At 40.5% G+C, this 14591-nt stretch overlaps 1 protein-coding gene across 1 annotated transcript in view; it reads right to left on the bottom strand.

Moving 5' to 3' along the window:
• GLE1 (GLE1 RNA export mediator) overlaps positions 1-14591 on the bottom strand; it is a 43897-nt gene that overhangs the window by 18967 nt on the left and 10339 nt on the right. Inside the window, exons 3-6 of the mRNA XM_033858763.2 lie at positions 13568-13678; positions 9837-9985; positions 9518-9578; positions 9029-9283 (exon numbers count right to left, since the gene is read on the bottom strand). Coding sequence (XP_033714654.1) covers positions 9029-9283; positions 9518-9578; positions 9837-9985; positions 13568-13678 — 576 coding nt within the window. The remainder of the gene's footprint in view (positions 1-9028; positions 9284-9517; positions 9579-9836; positions 9986-13567; positions 13679-14591) is intronic.

The following is a 14591-nucleotide window of genomic DNA, read 5'->3' as shown; positions in this document are numbered from 1 at the left end:
GGGAAGTCCAAGAACTGCAAATCTTTTTTTTTTTTTTTTTAAATATTTATTTATTTATTTGGCTGCTCCTGGTCTTAGTTGCGGCATGCAGGATCTTTAGCTGCGGCATGTAGGACCTAGTCCCCTGATCAGGGATCGAGCCCGGGCCCCCTGCATTGGGAGCACAAAGCCTTAGTCATTGGACCACCAGGGAAGTCCCAAGAACTGCAAATCTTAAACTGTGATCAGCAATCATATTGTTAGTATTGGTATTATTATTTTGAGATTACATGTTATGAAATTACACATATATATTACATATATACACACCTATATTTTATTATACACAGTAGGGTAAGGTAAGTAAGTAGTGTTCATTAATTTAGAAACTGAGATTTTCAATATGTGATAAAAATGATACATGCATAAAAGTAAAGAAGTTAAATAAATGCTGTAACCCTTTACTACACTCAAATGGAAAAGGTCAGCATTAATTAATGATGCATTGTCACCTAAAAAAAAAACCACAACACACTTCCTAGTTTAATCCATTGAAAAGGTCTAAAAACAATGACAAATCCTAGTAACTAATCTGTGTTTTCTAATACCTTTACCCATTAACAAGTAATAAGGCTTTGTGAAGAAATGCCCGATTCTAGCTCTGGAGAAGAAAATGTTCAAGATGAGGTAGAAACAGCTTGCCTGCTTTCTGCTGCAACAAGTACTACTGGGGCCATGTCCAAAGGACAGAGGAGCCAATGTGAAGGTGTTCGCACTGGACAATTTGAACAACAATGAATCTATAACAGACTGAAACATATTACACTTCAAGTATATAAAATTCGTATGTTCTTAATGATAGGTAAAAGAAAAGAACCTCAAGTCATTGTGGGAGAATACTAGAAAAGCAACTCAACACTCTGAAAACGGATAAAGGGAAAGAATCAATCATTTATCCTTCCTTCCCTATATAGACTACCCTTCAAGATAAATAGTTTACGGGGAAATTTTCTTCTTTGTAGTAGAATTCTAGCTAATAAATGTAGAAAAATGATAGCATTAGAAAAACTCAAAATTTACCACCCCTACTGAAATAATAGATATAAGTAATGATCAGCAATGGCTACTACATCATTACCTAAAGGCTCAGAGGAATCTTTAAAATGGGAGATAAGCCTGACGATATCTGAAGCCACTGGTTGATCTTAACATCACATATGGAAATACCATCAGATACTCTACGCCTCCCGGTGTGATACAGTAACAAATACACACTCCCAACTATGAAGTACTGTTGCAGGGGGGAAAAAATTCAAACCTGAACCTGATCAAGCCTCTAGACTGCACTGTGCAGTAAGGTGGCCACATAAGGCTCTTTACATTTAAGTTAATTAAAAACTTTTTAAAAGTTAAAATTCAGTTCTTCAGTCACACTAGTCACATTTCAAGTGCTCAATAACCACATGTTGCCATTGGCTGCTGTATTGAATAGCACAGATATGGAACATTTCCATCATCACAGAAAATTCTCTTAGCACTGCCCTAGAGAAAGTTACAAATTCACAGGAAATACAGGGAATAAAAGAACATATTAGGGACTTCCCTGGTGGTGCAGTGGTTAAGAATCTGCCTGCCAATGCAAGGGACATGGGTTCAAGCTCTGGTGTGGGAAGAACCCATATGCCACGGAGCAACCAAGCCCATGCGCCACAACTTCTGAGCCTGTGCTCTAGAGCCCGCGAGCCACAACTACTGAGCCTGTGTGCCTAGAGCCTGTGCTCTGCAACAAGAGAAGCCACTGCAATGAGAAGCCTGCTCGCCACAACTAGAGAAAGCCCATGTGCAGCAACGAAGACCCAATGCAGCCAGGAATAAATTTATAAAATACATCCAAGGGGAGAAGCAAGAAGAACTACAATCCTGCAGCCTGTGGAACAAAAACCACATTCACAGAAAGATAGACAAGATGAAAAGGCAGAGGGCTATGTACCCGATGAAGGAACAAGATAAAACCCCAGAAAAACAACTAAATGAAGTGGAGATAGGCAACCTTCCAGAAAAAAGAATTCAGAATAATGATAGTGAAGATGATCCAGGACCTCGGAAAAAGAATGGAGGCAAAGATCGAGAAGGTGCAAGAAATGTTTAACAAAGACCTAGCAGAATTAAAGAACAAACAAACAGAGATGAACAATACAATAACTGAAATGAAAACTACACCAGAAGGAATCAATAGCAGAATAACTGAGGCAAAAGAAAGGATAACTGACCTGGAAGACAGAATGGTGGAATTCACTGCTGTGGAACAGAATAAAGAATGCAAAGAAATGAAGACGGCCTAAGAGACCTCTGGGACAACATTAAACGCAACAACATTCGCATTATAGGGGTCCCAGAAGGAGAAGAGAGAGAGAAATGACCTGAGAAAATATTTGAAGAGATTATAGTCAAAAACTTCCCTAACATGGGAAAGGAAATAGCCACCCAAGTCCAGGAAGCACAACAAGTCCCATACAGGATAAACCCAAGGAGAAACACGCTGAGACACATAGTAATCAAATTGGCAAAAATTAAAGACAAAGAAAAATTATCGAAAGCAGCAAGGGAAAAATGAAAAATAACATACAAGGGAACTCCCATAAGGTTAACAGCCAATTTCTCAGCAGAAACTCTACAAGCCAGAAGGGAGTGGCATGATATACTTAAAGTGATGAAAGGGAAGAACCTACAACCAAGATTACTCTACCCGGCAAGGATCTCATTCAGATTCGATGGAGAAATCAAAAGCTTTACAGACAAGTGAAAGCTAAGAGAATTCAGCACCACCAAACCAGCTCTACAACAAATGCTAAAGGAACTTCTCTAAGTGGGAAACAAGAGAAGAAAAGGACCTACAAAAGCAAACCCAAAACAATTAAGAAAATGGTCACAGGAACATATATATCGATAATTACCTTAAATGTGAATGGATTAAATGCTCCAACCAAAAGACACAGGCTTGCTGAATGGATACAAAAACAAGACCCATATATATGCTGTCTACAAGAGACCCACTTCAGACCTAGGGACACATACAGACTGAAAGTGAGGGGATGGAAAAAGGTATTCCATGCAAATGGAAATCAAAAGAAAGCTGGAGTAGCTATACTCATATCAGATAAAATAGACTTTAAAATAAAGAATGTTACAAGAGACAAGGAAGGACACTACATAATGATCAAGGGATCAATCCAAGAAGAAGATATAACAATTATAAATATATATGCACCCAACATAGAAGCACCTCAATACATAAGGCAACTGCTAACAGCTATAAAAGAGGAAATCAACAGTAACACAATAATAGTGGGGGACTTTAACACCTCACTTACACCAATGGACAGATCATCCAAAGTGAAATAATAAGGAAACAGAAGCATTAAATGACACAATAGACCAGACAGATTTAATTGATATTTATAGGACATTCCATCCAAAAACAGCAGATTACACTTTCTTCTCAAGTGTGCACTGAACATTCTCCAGGATAGATCACATCTTGGGTCACAAATCAAGCCTCAGTAAATTTAAGAAAATTGAAATCACAACAAGCATCTTTTCTGACCACAACGCTATGAGATTAGAAATGAATTACAGGGAAAAAACCGTTAAAAGCACAAACACATGGAGGCTAAACAATACGTTACTAAATAACCAAGAGACCACTGAAAAAATCAAAGAGGAAATCAAAAAATACCTAGAGACAAATGACAATGAAAACATGATGATCCAAAACCCATGGGATGCAGCAAAAGCAGTTATAAGAGGGAAATTTATAGCTATACAAGTCTACCTCAAGAAACAAGAAAAATCTCAAATAAATAATCTAACCTTTCACCTAAAGGAACTAGAGAAAGAAGAACAAACAAAACCCAAAGTTAGCAGAAGGAAAGAAATCATAAAGATCAGGGCAGAAATAAATAAAATAGAAACAAAGAAAACAATAGCAAAGATCAATAAAACTAAAAGCTGGGGCTTCCCTGGTGGCGCAGTGGTTGAGAGTCCGCCTGCCGATGCAGGGGATACAGGTTCGTGCCCCGGTCCGGGAAGATCCCACATGCCGCGGAGTGGCTGGGCCCATAAGCCATGGCCGCTGAGCCTGCACGTCCGGAGCCTGTGCTCCACAACGGGAGAGGCCACAACAGTGAGAGGCCCGCGTACCGCAAAAAACAACAACAACAACAACAAAAAAAACCTAAAAGCTGGTTCTCAGAAGATAAACAAAATTGATAAACCATTAGCCAGACTCATCAAGAAAAAGAGGGAGAGGACTCAAATCAATAAAATTAGAAATGAAAAAGGAGAAGTTAAAACAGACACCGCAAAAATACAAAGCATCCTAAGAGACTACTACAAGCAACTCTAAGCCAATAAAATGGACAACCTGGAAGAAATGGACAAATTCTTAGAAAGGTATAACCTTCCAAGACTGAACCAGGAAGAAACAGAAAATATGAACAGACCAATCACAAGTAATGAAATTGAAACTGTGATTAAAAATCTTCCAACAAACAAAAGTTCAGGACCAGATGGCTTCACAGATGAATTCTATCAAACATTTAGAGAAGAGCTAACACCCATCCTTCTCAAACTCTTCCAAAAAATTGCAGAGAAAGGAACACTCCCAAACTCATTCTATGAGGCCACCATCACCCTGATACCAAAAACCAGACAAAGATACTACAAAAAAAGAAAATTACAGACCAATATCACTGATGAATATAGATGTGAAAATCCTCAACAAAACACTAGCAAACAGAATCCAACAACACATTAAAAGGATCATACACCATGATCAAGTGGGATTTATCCCAGGGATGCAAGGATTCTTCAATATACGCAAATCAATCAATGTGATACACCATATTAACAAATTGAAGAATACAAACCATATGATCATCTCAATAGATGCAGAAAAAGCTTTTGACAAAATTCAACACCCATTTATGATAAAAACTCTCCAGAAAGTGGGCATAGAGGGCACCTACCTCAACATAATAAAGGCCATAGATGACAAACCCACAGCAAACATCATTCTCAATGGTGAAAAACTGAAAGCATTTCCTCTAAGATCAGGAACAAGACAAGGATGTCCACTCTCACCACTATGGTTCAACATAGTTTTGGAAGTCCTAACCACGGCAATCAGAGAAGAAAAAGAAATAAAAGGAATACAAATTGGAAAAGAAGAAGTAAAACTGTCACTGTCTGCAGATGACATGATACTATACATAGAGAATCCTAAAAATGCCACCAGAAAACTACTAGAGCTAATCAGTGAATTTGGTAAAGTTGCAGGATACAAAATTAATGCACAGAAATCTCTTGCATTCCTATACACTAATGATGAAAACTATGAAAGAGAAATTATGGAAACACTCCCATTTACCACTGAAACAAAAAGAATAAAATACCTAGGAATAAGCCTACCTAGGGAGACAAAAGACCTGTATCCAGAAAACTATAAGACGCTGATGAAAGAAATCAAAGATGGTACCAACAGATGGAGGGATATACCATGTTCTTAGATTGGAAGAATTAATATTGTGAAGATGACTATACTACCCAAAGCAATCTACAGATTTAGTGCAATCCTTATCAAATTACCAATGGTATTTTTTACGGAACTAGAACAAATCATCTTAAAATTTGTACAGAGACACAAAAGACCCCAAATAACCAAAGCAGTCTTGAGGGGAAAAAACGGAGCTGGAAGAATCAGACTTCCTGACTTCAGACTATACTACAAAGCTACAGTAATCAAGACAATATGGTACTGGCACAAAAACAGAAACATAGATCAAAGGAACAAGATAGAAAGCCCAGAGATAAACCCACGCACCTATGGCTAACTCATCTATGACAAAGGAGGCAAAGATATACAATGGAGAAAAGACAGCCTCTTCAATAAGTGGTGCTGGGAAAACTGGACAGCTACATGTAAAAGAATGAAATTAGAACACTACCTAACACCATACACAAAAGATAAACTCAAAATAGATTCGAGACCTAAATGTAAGACCGGACACTATAAAACTCTTAGAGGAAAACATAGGAAGAACACTCTGACATAAATCACAGCAAGATCTTTTTTGATCCACCTCCTAGAGTAATGGATTACTCCTAGAGTAATGGAAATTAAAAAAAAAAAAAAATGGCACCTAATGAAACTTAAAAGCTTTTGCACAGCAAAGGAAACCATAAACAAGATGAAAAGACAACCCTCAGAATGGGAGAAAATATTTGCAAATGAATCAATGGACAAAGGATTAATCTCTGAAATATATAAACAGCTCATGCAGCTCAATATTAAAGAAACAAACAACCCAATCCAAAAATGGGCAGAAGACCTAAATAGACATTTCTCCAAAGAAGACATACAGATGGCCAAGAACATGAAAAGCTGCTCAACATCACTAATTATTAGAGAAATGCAAATCAAAACTACAATGAGGTATCACCTTACACCGGTTAGAGTGGGCATCGTCAGAAAATCTACAAACAACAGATGCTGGAGAGGGTGTGGAGAAAAGGGAACCTTCTTGCACTGTTGGTGGGCATGTAAATTGATGCAGCCACTATGGAGAACAGTACGGAGGTTCCTTATAAAACTAAAACTAGAATTACCATATGATCCAGCAATCCCACTACTGGGCATATACCCAGAGAAAACCATAATTCAAAAAGACACATGCACCCCAATGTTCATTGCAGCACTATTTACAATAGCCAGGTCATGGAAGCAACCTAAATGCCCATTGACAGATGAACGGATAAAGATGTGGTACATATATACAATGGAATATTACTCAGCCATATAAAGGAACGAGTCATTTGTTGAGACGTGGATGGATCTAGAGACTGTCATACAGAGTGAAGTAAGTCAGAAAGAGAAAAACAAATATCATATATTAACGCATGTATGTGGAACGCATGTATGTGGAACCATAGAAAAATGGTACAGATGAACCGGTTTGCAAGGCAGAAGTTGAGACACAGATGTAGAGAACAAACATATGGACACCAAGGGGGGAAAACCGTGGTGGGGTGAGGATGGTGGTGTGCTGAATTGGGCGATTGGGACTGACATGTATACACTGATGTGTATAAAATTGATGACTAATAAGAACCTGCAGTAAAAAAAGAAAAACAACTAATACTAAACTTTCTTTGGGTTATTTGTATGGAAATATGTTAATATAAATGTTTCAGACATTACAAAAAAAAAAAAATCCAAGGGTTAGGGTTAGCAATTGCCTTGAAATTTTCCAGAATGTAGGAAATTTTATAGAACAAATGATCCAGATTCTTCAACAATAGCAAGAAAAAAGAGAGAGATAAGGGAGTCTTAAGATTAAAAGACTGAAGTAAGACACAGCAAACCAAAAAGCTGAACTTTGTATGGATGTTAATTTTCCAACCAATTGTAAAAAAAAAAAAATTATTGAGACAGCTGGAGAAATTTGAACACTGGCTAGATATCTGATCATATAAAATGAATTATTAGGTTTTTAGGTATGATATTAGTGTTTTGGTTATGTAATAGAGAGTTATATCTTTTAGAGATACATACTAAATTATTTTCCAGATGAAGTAGTATGTTTGAGATTTACTGTAAAACCATCTGGAGGAAGGGGTGCAGGTGGCAGCATAGATGAAATGAGATTGCCATGTGCAGATTCTTGAGGGAGCTGGGGAATGGGTGCTGTTCTCTCCACTTCCGTGTAGGTTTGAAATTTTACAAAAAGAATGGTAAACAAAAGCCAAAAAGAGAATTGAAAGGTAACTATAAACTATAAATTTCTGCCTCAAATATGATAAATGCTTAAGGTTCTTAATATTTAGAACTCACATAAGTTGATTTTTCAAAACACAAACTGGTAGAGATATGAACAAAGGGCAAAGAACATAGAATTTAGGAATTCCCTGGCAGTCCAGTGGTTAGGACACCATGCTTTCACTGCCGAGGGTGTGGATTCCATCCCTGGTCGGGGAATTAAAATAAGATCCTGCAGCGTCGCCAAAAATTTAAAAAAAGGAAAATAAAAGTTAAAGAAAAAAGAAGAACATACAATTCATAGAAGTGTGAACTGGTACAACTTTAAGATGCAAATCAAGAACCTTAAAGTTGGGACTTCCCTGGTGGTTCAGTGGATAAGACTCTGTACTCCCCAATGCAGGGGGCCCAGGTTCAATTCCTGGTAGTGAACTAGATCCCACATGCATGCCACAACTAAGGAGCCAGTGAGCTGCAACGAAGGAGCCCATGTGCGGCAACTAAAGAGCCGGCGGGCCGCAACTAAGACCTGGTGCAACCAAAAAAACAAAGAAACAAAACAAAACCTTCAAGTTCTTTGACCAAGTAATTCCATTTGTAGGAATTTACCTCAAAGAAATAATCAAAAATACAGATAAGACGTACACAAAGTGATATCACTGCAGTGTTACTCACGATAGTGAAAATACAGAAACTTAAATATTCACCAATAGGCATGCTTTTTCAATAAATTTTGGTATGGTTAGATGTTGGAAGTATCCGACTTCATCTGTTCATCAAATATTTATTGAATACCTATTATGTGTCAAGGCAATACTTGCAGGTTTTAACACTGCAATGACTACAGTAACTACGTGTTCAAAATACCATATCAAATGATAAAAAGCAATATACATTTCTGTAAGGTTTTAATTTTTATCATAAGCATAGCAGGCGTTCAGTTTATATTAATGAATGAACTAAAGTATTTTGCAGTTGGAAGAAACAATTTTTTTTTTAACCTAAGAAATTATATCTATATTAGCCCAATTTAGGGTGAGATCACACACACACACGCGCACACACACACACACACATACACAGGGAAAAAAGAAATATAAAGCACTAACAGTGGTTATCTCTAGGTAAGAGGATGACAAGCGGTAATAAGAAGGTATTATTTTTAAATCACAAAACAGTTTTGCTTTCAATGTTCTTCATTTCAAAGACAGAGTCTTCCTGAAGTCCCCTCACCTCAGAAGTGGCCCGGATGATCCCCGAGATGAGGCCGCACAGCTGATTGCCTCGGGTCCGGAAGGCAGACAGGTCGACCCTGGGCAGGTCTCTGCGCTGGTCAGCGGCGTCCAGCTGCTGGCTGAGGTGCAGCACCTCCTCCTGCAGCGCGTAGAGGTTCCGCAGGCGGATCTGGCCTTCTTCCTTCCGGAGCCGCTCCCGCTCCACATGCTTCAGGCGCTGCTGCTCTGCCTCCCGCAGCTTCAGGTTGAGAATCTACAGGAAGGGCGGTCAAATTAAGGGCTCCTGGGCCTTCTCTGTCCACATTCTTCCAGTCCTGTGTGGGCTACCTATTTTCACAGAGAGGCCCAGAGTGACAAAAGGACTGCCCCAAGTCAGCCACACAGTGGCATGACAGGGGCCAGGTCCTCTGTGACTGTGCTGGAACCCAACTCCTCGGGCACGTCACCCAGACACTGAACACCCACACGGACTCTCCCAAGCTCTGACCTTCGCCCTGTGATGATGCTCAGCTTTCAGCTTCTCTTGCTGCCCCAGGGCTTCTCTGGAGCTGAATGAAAAATGGAGGGAGGAAGAGTCAGGGATGCTTCCTGAAATTGTTTTACCTCTCCTAAAAGCCTCCTCTCTTTGTGTTGCATTGCTCATCTTTCCAAGGTTGGTCATTTTTCTAGGTTATAAGTTTCTCTGGCTATTTTATTTTGATACTTAAGGACTCAGAAGAAGTTCAACTCCTTCCCTTTGGGTTTTATGTAGGGAAAGAGTTCCGGTGGACCACGCCGACATTCCCGTTGTAATTCAGGGAACTCACCTCTTCTCCATCACTTCCCGTAAGTCCTGGAATTCTTTATGATGCTTCAGTTCCTTCCGCTCATCAAAGCGCTTCAGCTGCTCAGATGCCATCTCAGAGAGGGCCCGCGCCTGCCTCTCCTGCTCCTCCTGCCACTGCCTCAAGCCCTCCTGCAAAGGATCAAAACCAGCTCTCTGCAGCTCCATCACACCCTGCTCATCTACCCCATGGGCTGCCCTCCCATCAGCCCTTAACTCCATCAAAGATACTTCGGGGCATGGAATCATCTGCCTACTTCTTGGAACCTTTGCTTGAGTCACGTCTCCGCTTTGGGTTGATCTTTAAACTCAGCTGTTGTGGAAAGCTTTTCCAATTTGCCCCATATGGTTTATGTCACTCCAGTATAAGCTAAGAATGGACGGGTATTCACCAACGCAGTATCAAATAGCCCTGCACTTTTAAGCTTCCATCCTTAAGCTTACTGTACTCTTTTTCTGTTTTGGCCACACTCTACAGCTTGTGGGATCTTACCTCCCTGACTGGAGATCGAACCTGGGCCCTCGTCCGTGAAAGCATGGAGTCCAGTAACCACTGGACCACCAGGGAATTTCCATCCTGTGTATTCTTATGAGAGCTTCAGGGTAATCTAAAGAAATCCTTATTCTAATTCCATAAACATGCTATGCATACTCCTATCTCACTCCTTCCCTCAAGTTATTATCTCTGCCTAGAGTCTTTTCCTCCACCGTCACTTAGCAAAGTCCCATTCCTTTATACCTAAGGGTACCAGGTATTCCATTTATTATTCACGAGAGTACTCTCATTTGTTTTTTTTTAAAAAATAAATTTATTTATTTATTTATTTTTGGCTGCATTGGGTCTTCATCGCTGCGTGCAGGTTTTCTCTAGTTGCTGCGAGCGGGGGCTACTCTTCGTTGCAGTGTGGGGGCTTCTCATTGCAGTGGCTTCTCTTGTTGAGGGGAGCACGGGCTCTAGGTGCACAGGCTTCAGTAGTTGTGGCACGCAGGCTCTACAGCACAGGCTCAGTAGTTGTGGTGCACGGGCTTGGTTGCGCCACGGCCTGTGGGATCTTCCTGGACCAGGGCTCGAATCCATGTCCCCTGCATTGGCAGGCGGATTCTTAACCACTGTGCTACCAGGGAAGCCCTCTCATTTGGTTTATAAGAGCAATTTGACATTTTAACTATCAAATTTTAAAGTGTATATATCCTTTGACACTCATTCCATTTTAGGACTTTGTCCTGAGGAAATACTTGCATATGTGTGCAAAGATATATGTACAAGGGGACTTCCCACATGCCACGGAACAACTAAGCCCGTGCGCCACAACTACTGAGCTCACGTGCCACAACTACTGAAGCCCCCATGCCTAGAGTACGTGCTCTGCAACAAGAGAAGCCACTGCAATGAAAAGGCCGCGTGCCACAACAAAGACCCAACGCAGCCAAAAATAAATAAAATAAATAAATTTATTTTAAAAAAATAGATATATGTACAAGGATGCTCATTGATAATGAGCATCCTTGTTGATAATGGTAATAAATTTGAAACAATTTAAATTAACAGGGAAATAGTTAAACATATTACAGTAGGTCATACTAGAAAATACTCTGCAGCCTTTAAGGAAGATGACATGCTGTATACACTGGCATGGTGATATGTTAATATATATTGTTAAGATATTAGGCTATTGTTTTTGGTTTTTTTTTTGCGGTACACAGGCCTCTCACTGTTGTGGTTTCTCCCGTTGTGGAGCACAGGCTCCGGACGCGCAGGCTCAGCGGCCATGGCTCACGGGCCCAGCCGCTCTGCGGCATGTGGGATCTTCCTGGACCGGGGCACAAACCTGTGTCCCCTGCATCGGCAGGCGGACTCTCAACCACTGCGCCACCAGGGAAGCCCTAGGCTATTGTATTTTAAAAGTTATTTTAAAACTTCCAGTAGGGCTTCCCTGGTGGCAAAGTGGTTAAGAATCCACCTGCCAATGAAGGGGACACAGGTTCGAGCCCTGGTCCAGGAAGATACCACATGCCGCGGAGCAACGAAGCCCGTGCGCCACGGCTGCTGCTGCGCTCTAGAGCCCATGAGCCTCAGCTACTGAAACCTGCACATCTAGAGCCCGTACTCTGCAACAAGAGAGGCCACTGCAATAAGAAGCCTGTGCACCGCAGCGAGGAGTGGCCCCCACTCGCTGCAACTAGGGAGGGCCCATGCACAGCAACAAAGACCCAACTCAGCCATAAATAAATAAATAAATAAATTTACAAGAAGAAAAAAAAACTTCCAGTAGAAGGCGGCAAATTGAACACAAATATATATCTCCTCTCCTCTGAGACTGTTTAATTAAAACTTGGGAAGAAAAAAAAAGACTCAACAACAGAGAGCATATGAGGAAGATTATCAGCAAGGAAAACCTTTCTACTCGCATCTGGAGGACAGAAAGTCCATGCAGAAGTGATGATTGAAAGAAGAGAGCTGAGAAAACTCAAGAAGAAACTGTCTTTCTCTCTCTCACTATCTCCATTGCTACCCGCTCCCCTCCAGTCTAAGCAACTGTCATCCTTTTTCATCCAGTGTCAAAGTGAATGCTTCAATGACTGTTGCTGTCTCTCACGCAGATTATAATAGTCTTCTAACTATATTTTAGAACCTTGGTTCTATGTTTCTCCCTCCAGCATACAAACTCTATGAGGACATGGATTGCGTCTACTTTGTTCACTGTTTTTTTTTTTTTTTTCTTTTGGCTGTGCCACGCAGCTTATGGGATCTTAGTTCTCCAACCAGGGACTGAACCCAGGCCATCAGCATTGAAAGCATGGAGTCCTAACCACTGGACCGCCAGGGAATTCCCTGTTCACTATTTTATCTAGGCCTAGAACAAAAGTGCTCAATAAGTATTTGGTGATACCATGAATAAATGAATGAGGGTAGATGCTAGAAGACTTTAAATTTATAAACTCATGTACTCTTTAAAAAGTTTTACAGGGACTTCCCTGGTGGCACAGTGGTTAAGAATCTGCCTGCCAATGCTGGAGACACGGGTTCAAGCCCTGGCCCAGGAAGATTCCCACATGCTGTGGAGCAACTAAGCCCCTGCACCACAACTACTGAGCCTGTGCTCTAGAGCCCGCGAGCCACAACTACTGAAGCCCACGTGCCTAGAGCCCGTGCTCCACAACAAGAGAAGCCACCGCCATAAGAAGCCTGCGCACCACAACAAAGAGTAGCCCGCACTCACCGCAACTAGAAAAAGCCTGCGTGCAGCAACAAAGACCCAACACAGCCAAAAATAAATAAATAAAAATTTGAAAAAGAAAAAGTTTTACAAAACATGCATTGTTTTTCTAATAAAAAGAATAAAGTCAAATAAACCAATTAAAATAGTGCTATTCTTTTTTCAAGAGGCTGTTAAGGTCAATCTTCTCAGTATAACCTTATCTGACAACAAAGATCATCTTCAAATTTTGGAGAAGTAAATGGAAGCCAGGAAAGCCCAGGTAATTTTCCCAAAGTCACACGTAAAATAGAAGAGGTAGGATTTGAAACCAGATTTGACTTTAGAGAGCTTACTCTTGACTGCTATGTTATGCTATCTCCCCAGCTGAATCAGAGCTACTAGTAGGTGGGGCACGATGATTATTAGTACATGGTGGACATTCATAATCCCTGAGGAACTGCATTTAAACGTGGCTCCCTAGGGTCACGCCTGTCTTACTTCAAGGGTTACTTACTGCTCCTTTCATTCTGTGCAGCAGCTCATACATTCGGATGCAGCCTTCCACTTTGATCCCCTGGGAGGACTGAAGTACCATAGGTTCTGTATGCTGGGACTCGTATTTGTCCTATACAGACAGAAGATGGAAAAATTAAGCTTTTAAGACGGTAAAGTTGGTGTTATTCAATCTGAACAAAAATCACATCCTTACTTATGAACAACCAGTAACAACAACAAAACAATATATGTTAGAACCAGTGTGCTTTTCATGATATTGACCTTATTCTAATTGGTTTCCTTAATAAAGTGGATGTTTTTGCTTTGTACAGTTTTTTGTGTTTTTTTTTTTTGCTTGCTCGTTTGTTTTGATTTGTCCAGCACATTTTCCCCATTTCTTCTAATCAGTGTCCGTTTTTGCTGGGTTGGTTTGGATGGAGAAACCCCAGCCCACATCCCCGATTCTTCCACGCCCCCTAGTGTCAGGGGTCACTAAGCATGTGACCAGCCTGGCAATCAAAGTATTCTATTCCCTTGTACCCAGTATCTACTTCAGGAATGAGGCTTATGACCTAAGCTAAGCCAGAGTCCATCTCTGAATTTTCCTGATGGAGCTATTTGGGATGGCTTTCTCTTATTCTGGGGATGCTAAGCTAAGAAGATATGTGTCTAGAGCTACCAAGAGACATCCTGCCAGACAGTCTATCTGAAAGATGAAACCAAGACGAGTTAGACAGAACTGAGAAATGGAGAAGCAAAGCCCTGGGTCTGAGTCACTGAATCAAGTGAGAAATAATATCAAGGACAGACAAGCAGAAAATAGATCCTCTAGATCTAATTGATTCGAAATGCACTCCTAGATTTCCTGGTTATATGAGCTAATTAATTTCTCCCCTGACTCCCTTGTTTTGCTTAAGCTAGTTTAAACTGGGTTTCTGTTACTTAAACACCAAAAATTTATAAATGATACAATTCATTATATAAAGCCATCCAAAACTTTACTTAAACCTTAAGAATTACGGAATTTTATACCTGGAGAGGAC

Source organism: Tursiops truncatus, chromosome 6 (genome assembly GCF_011762595.2).
Source record: "Tursiops truncatus isolate mTurTru1 chromosome 6, mTurTru1.mat.Y, whole genome shotgun sequence".
NCBI lineage: Eukaryota > Metazoa > Chordata > Mammalia > Artiodactyla > Delphinidae > Tursiops > Tursiops truncatus.
Note: the sequence above shows the minus strand (reverse complement) of the source record. Positions and strands in the feature narration are given on the sequence as shown.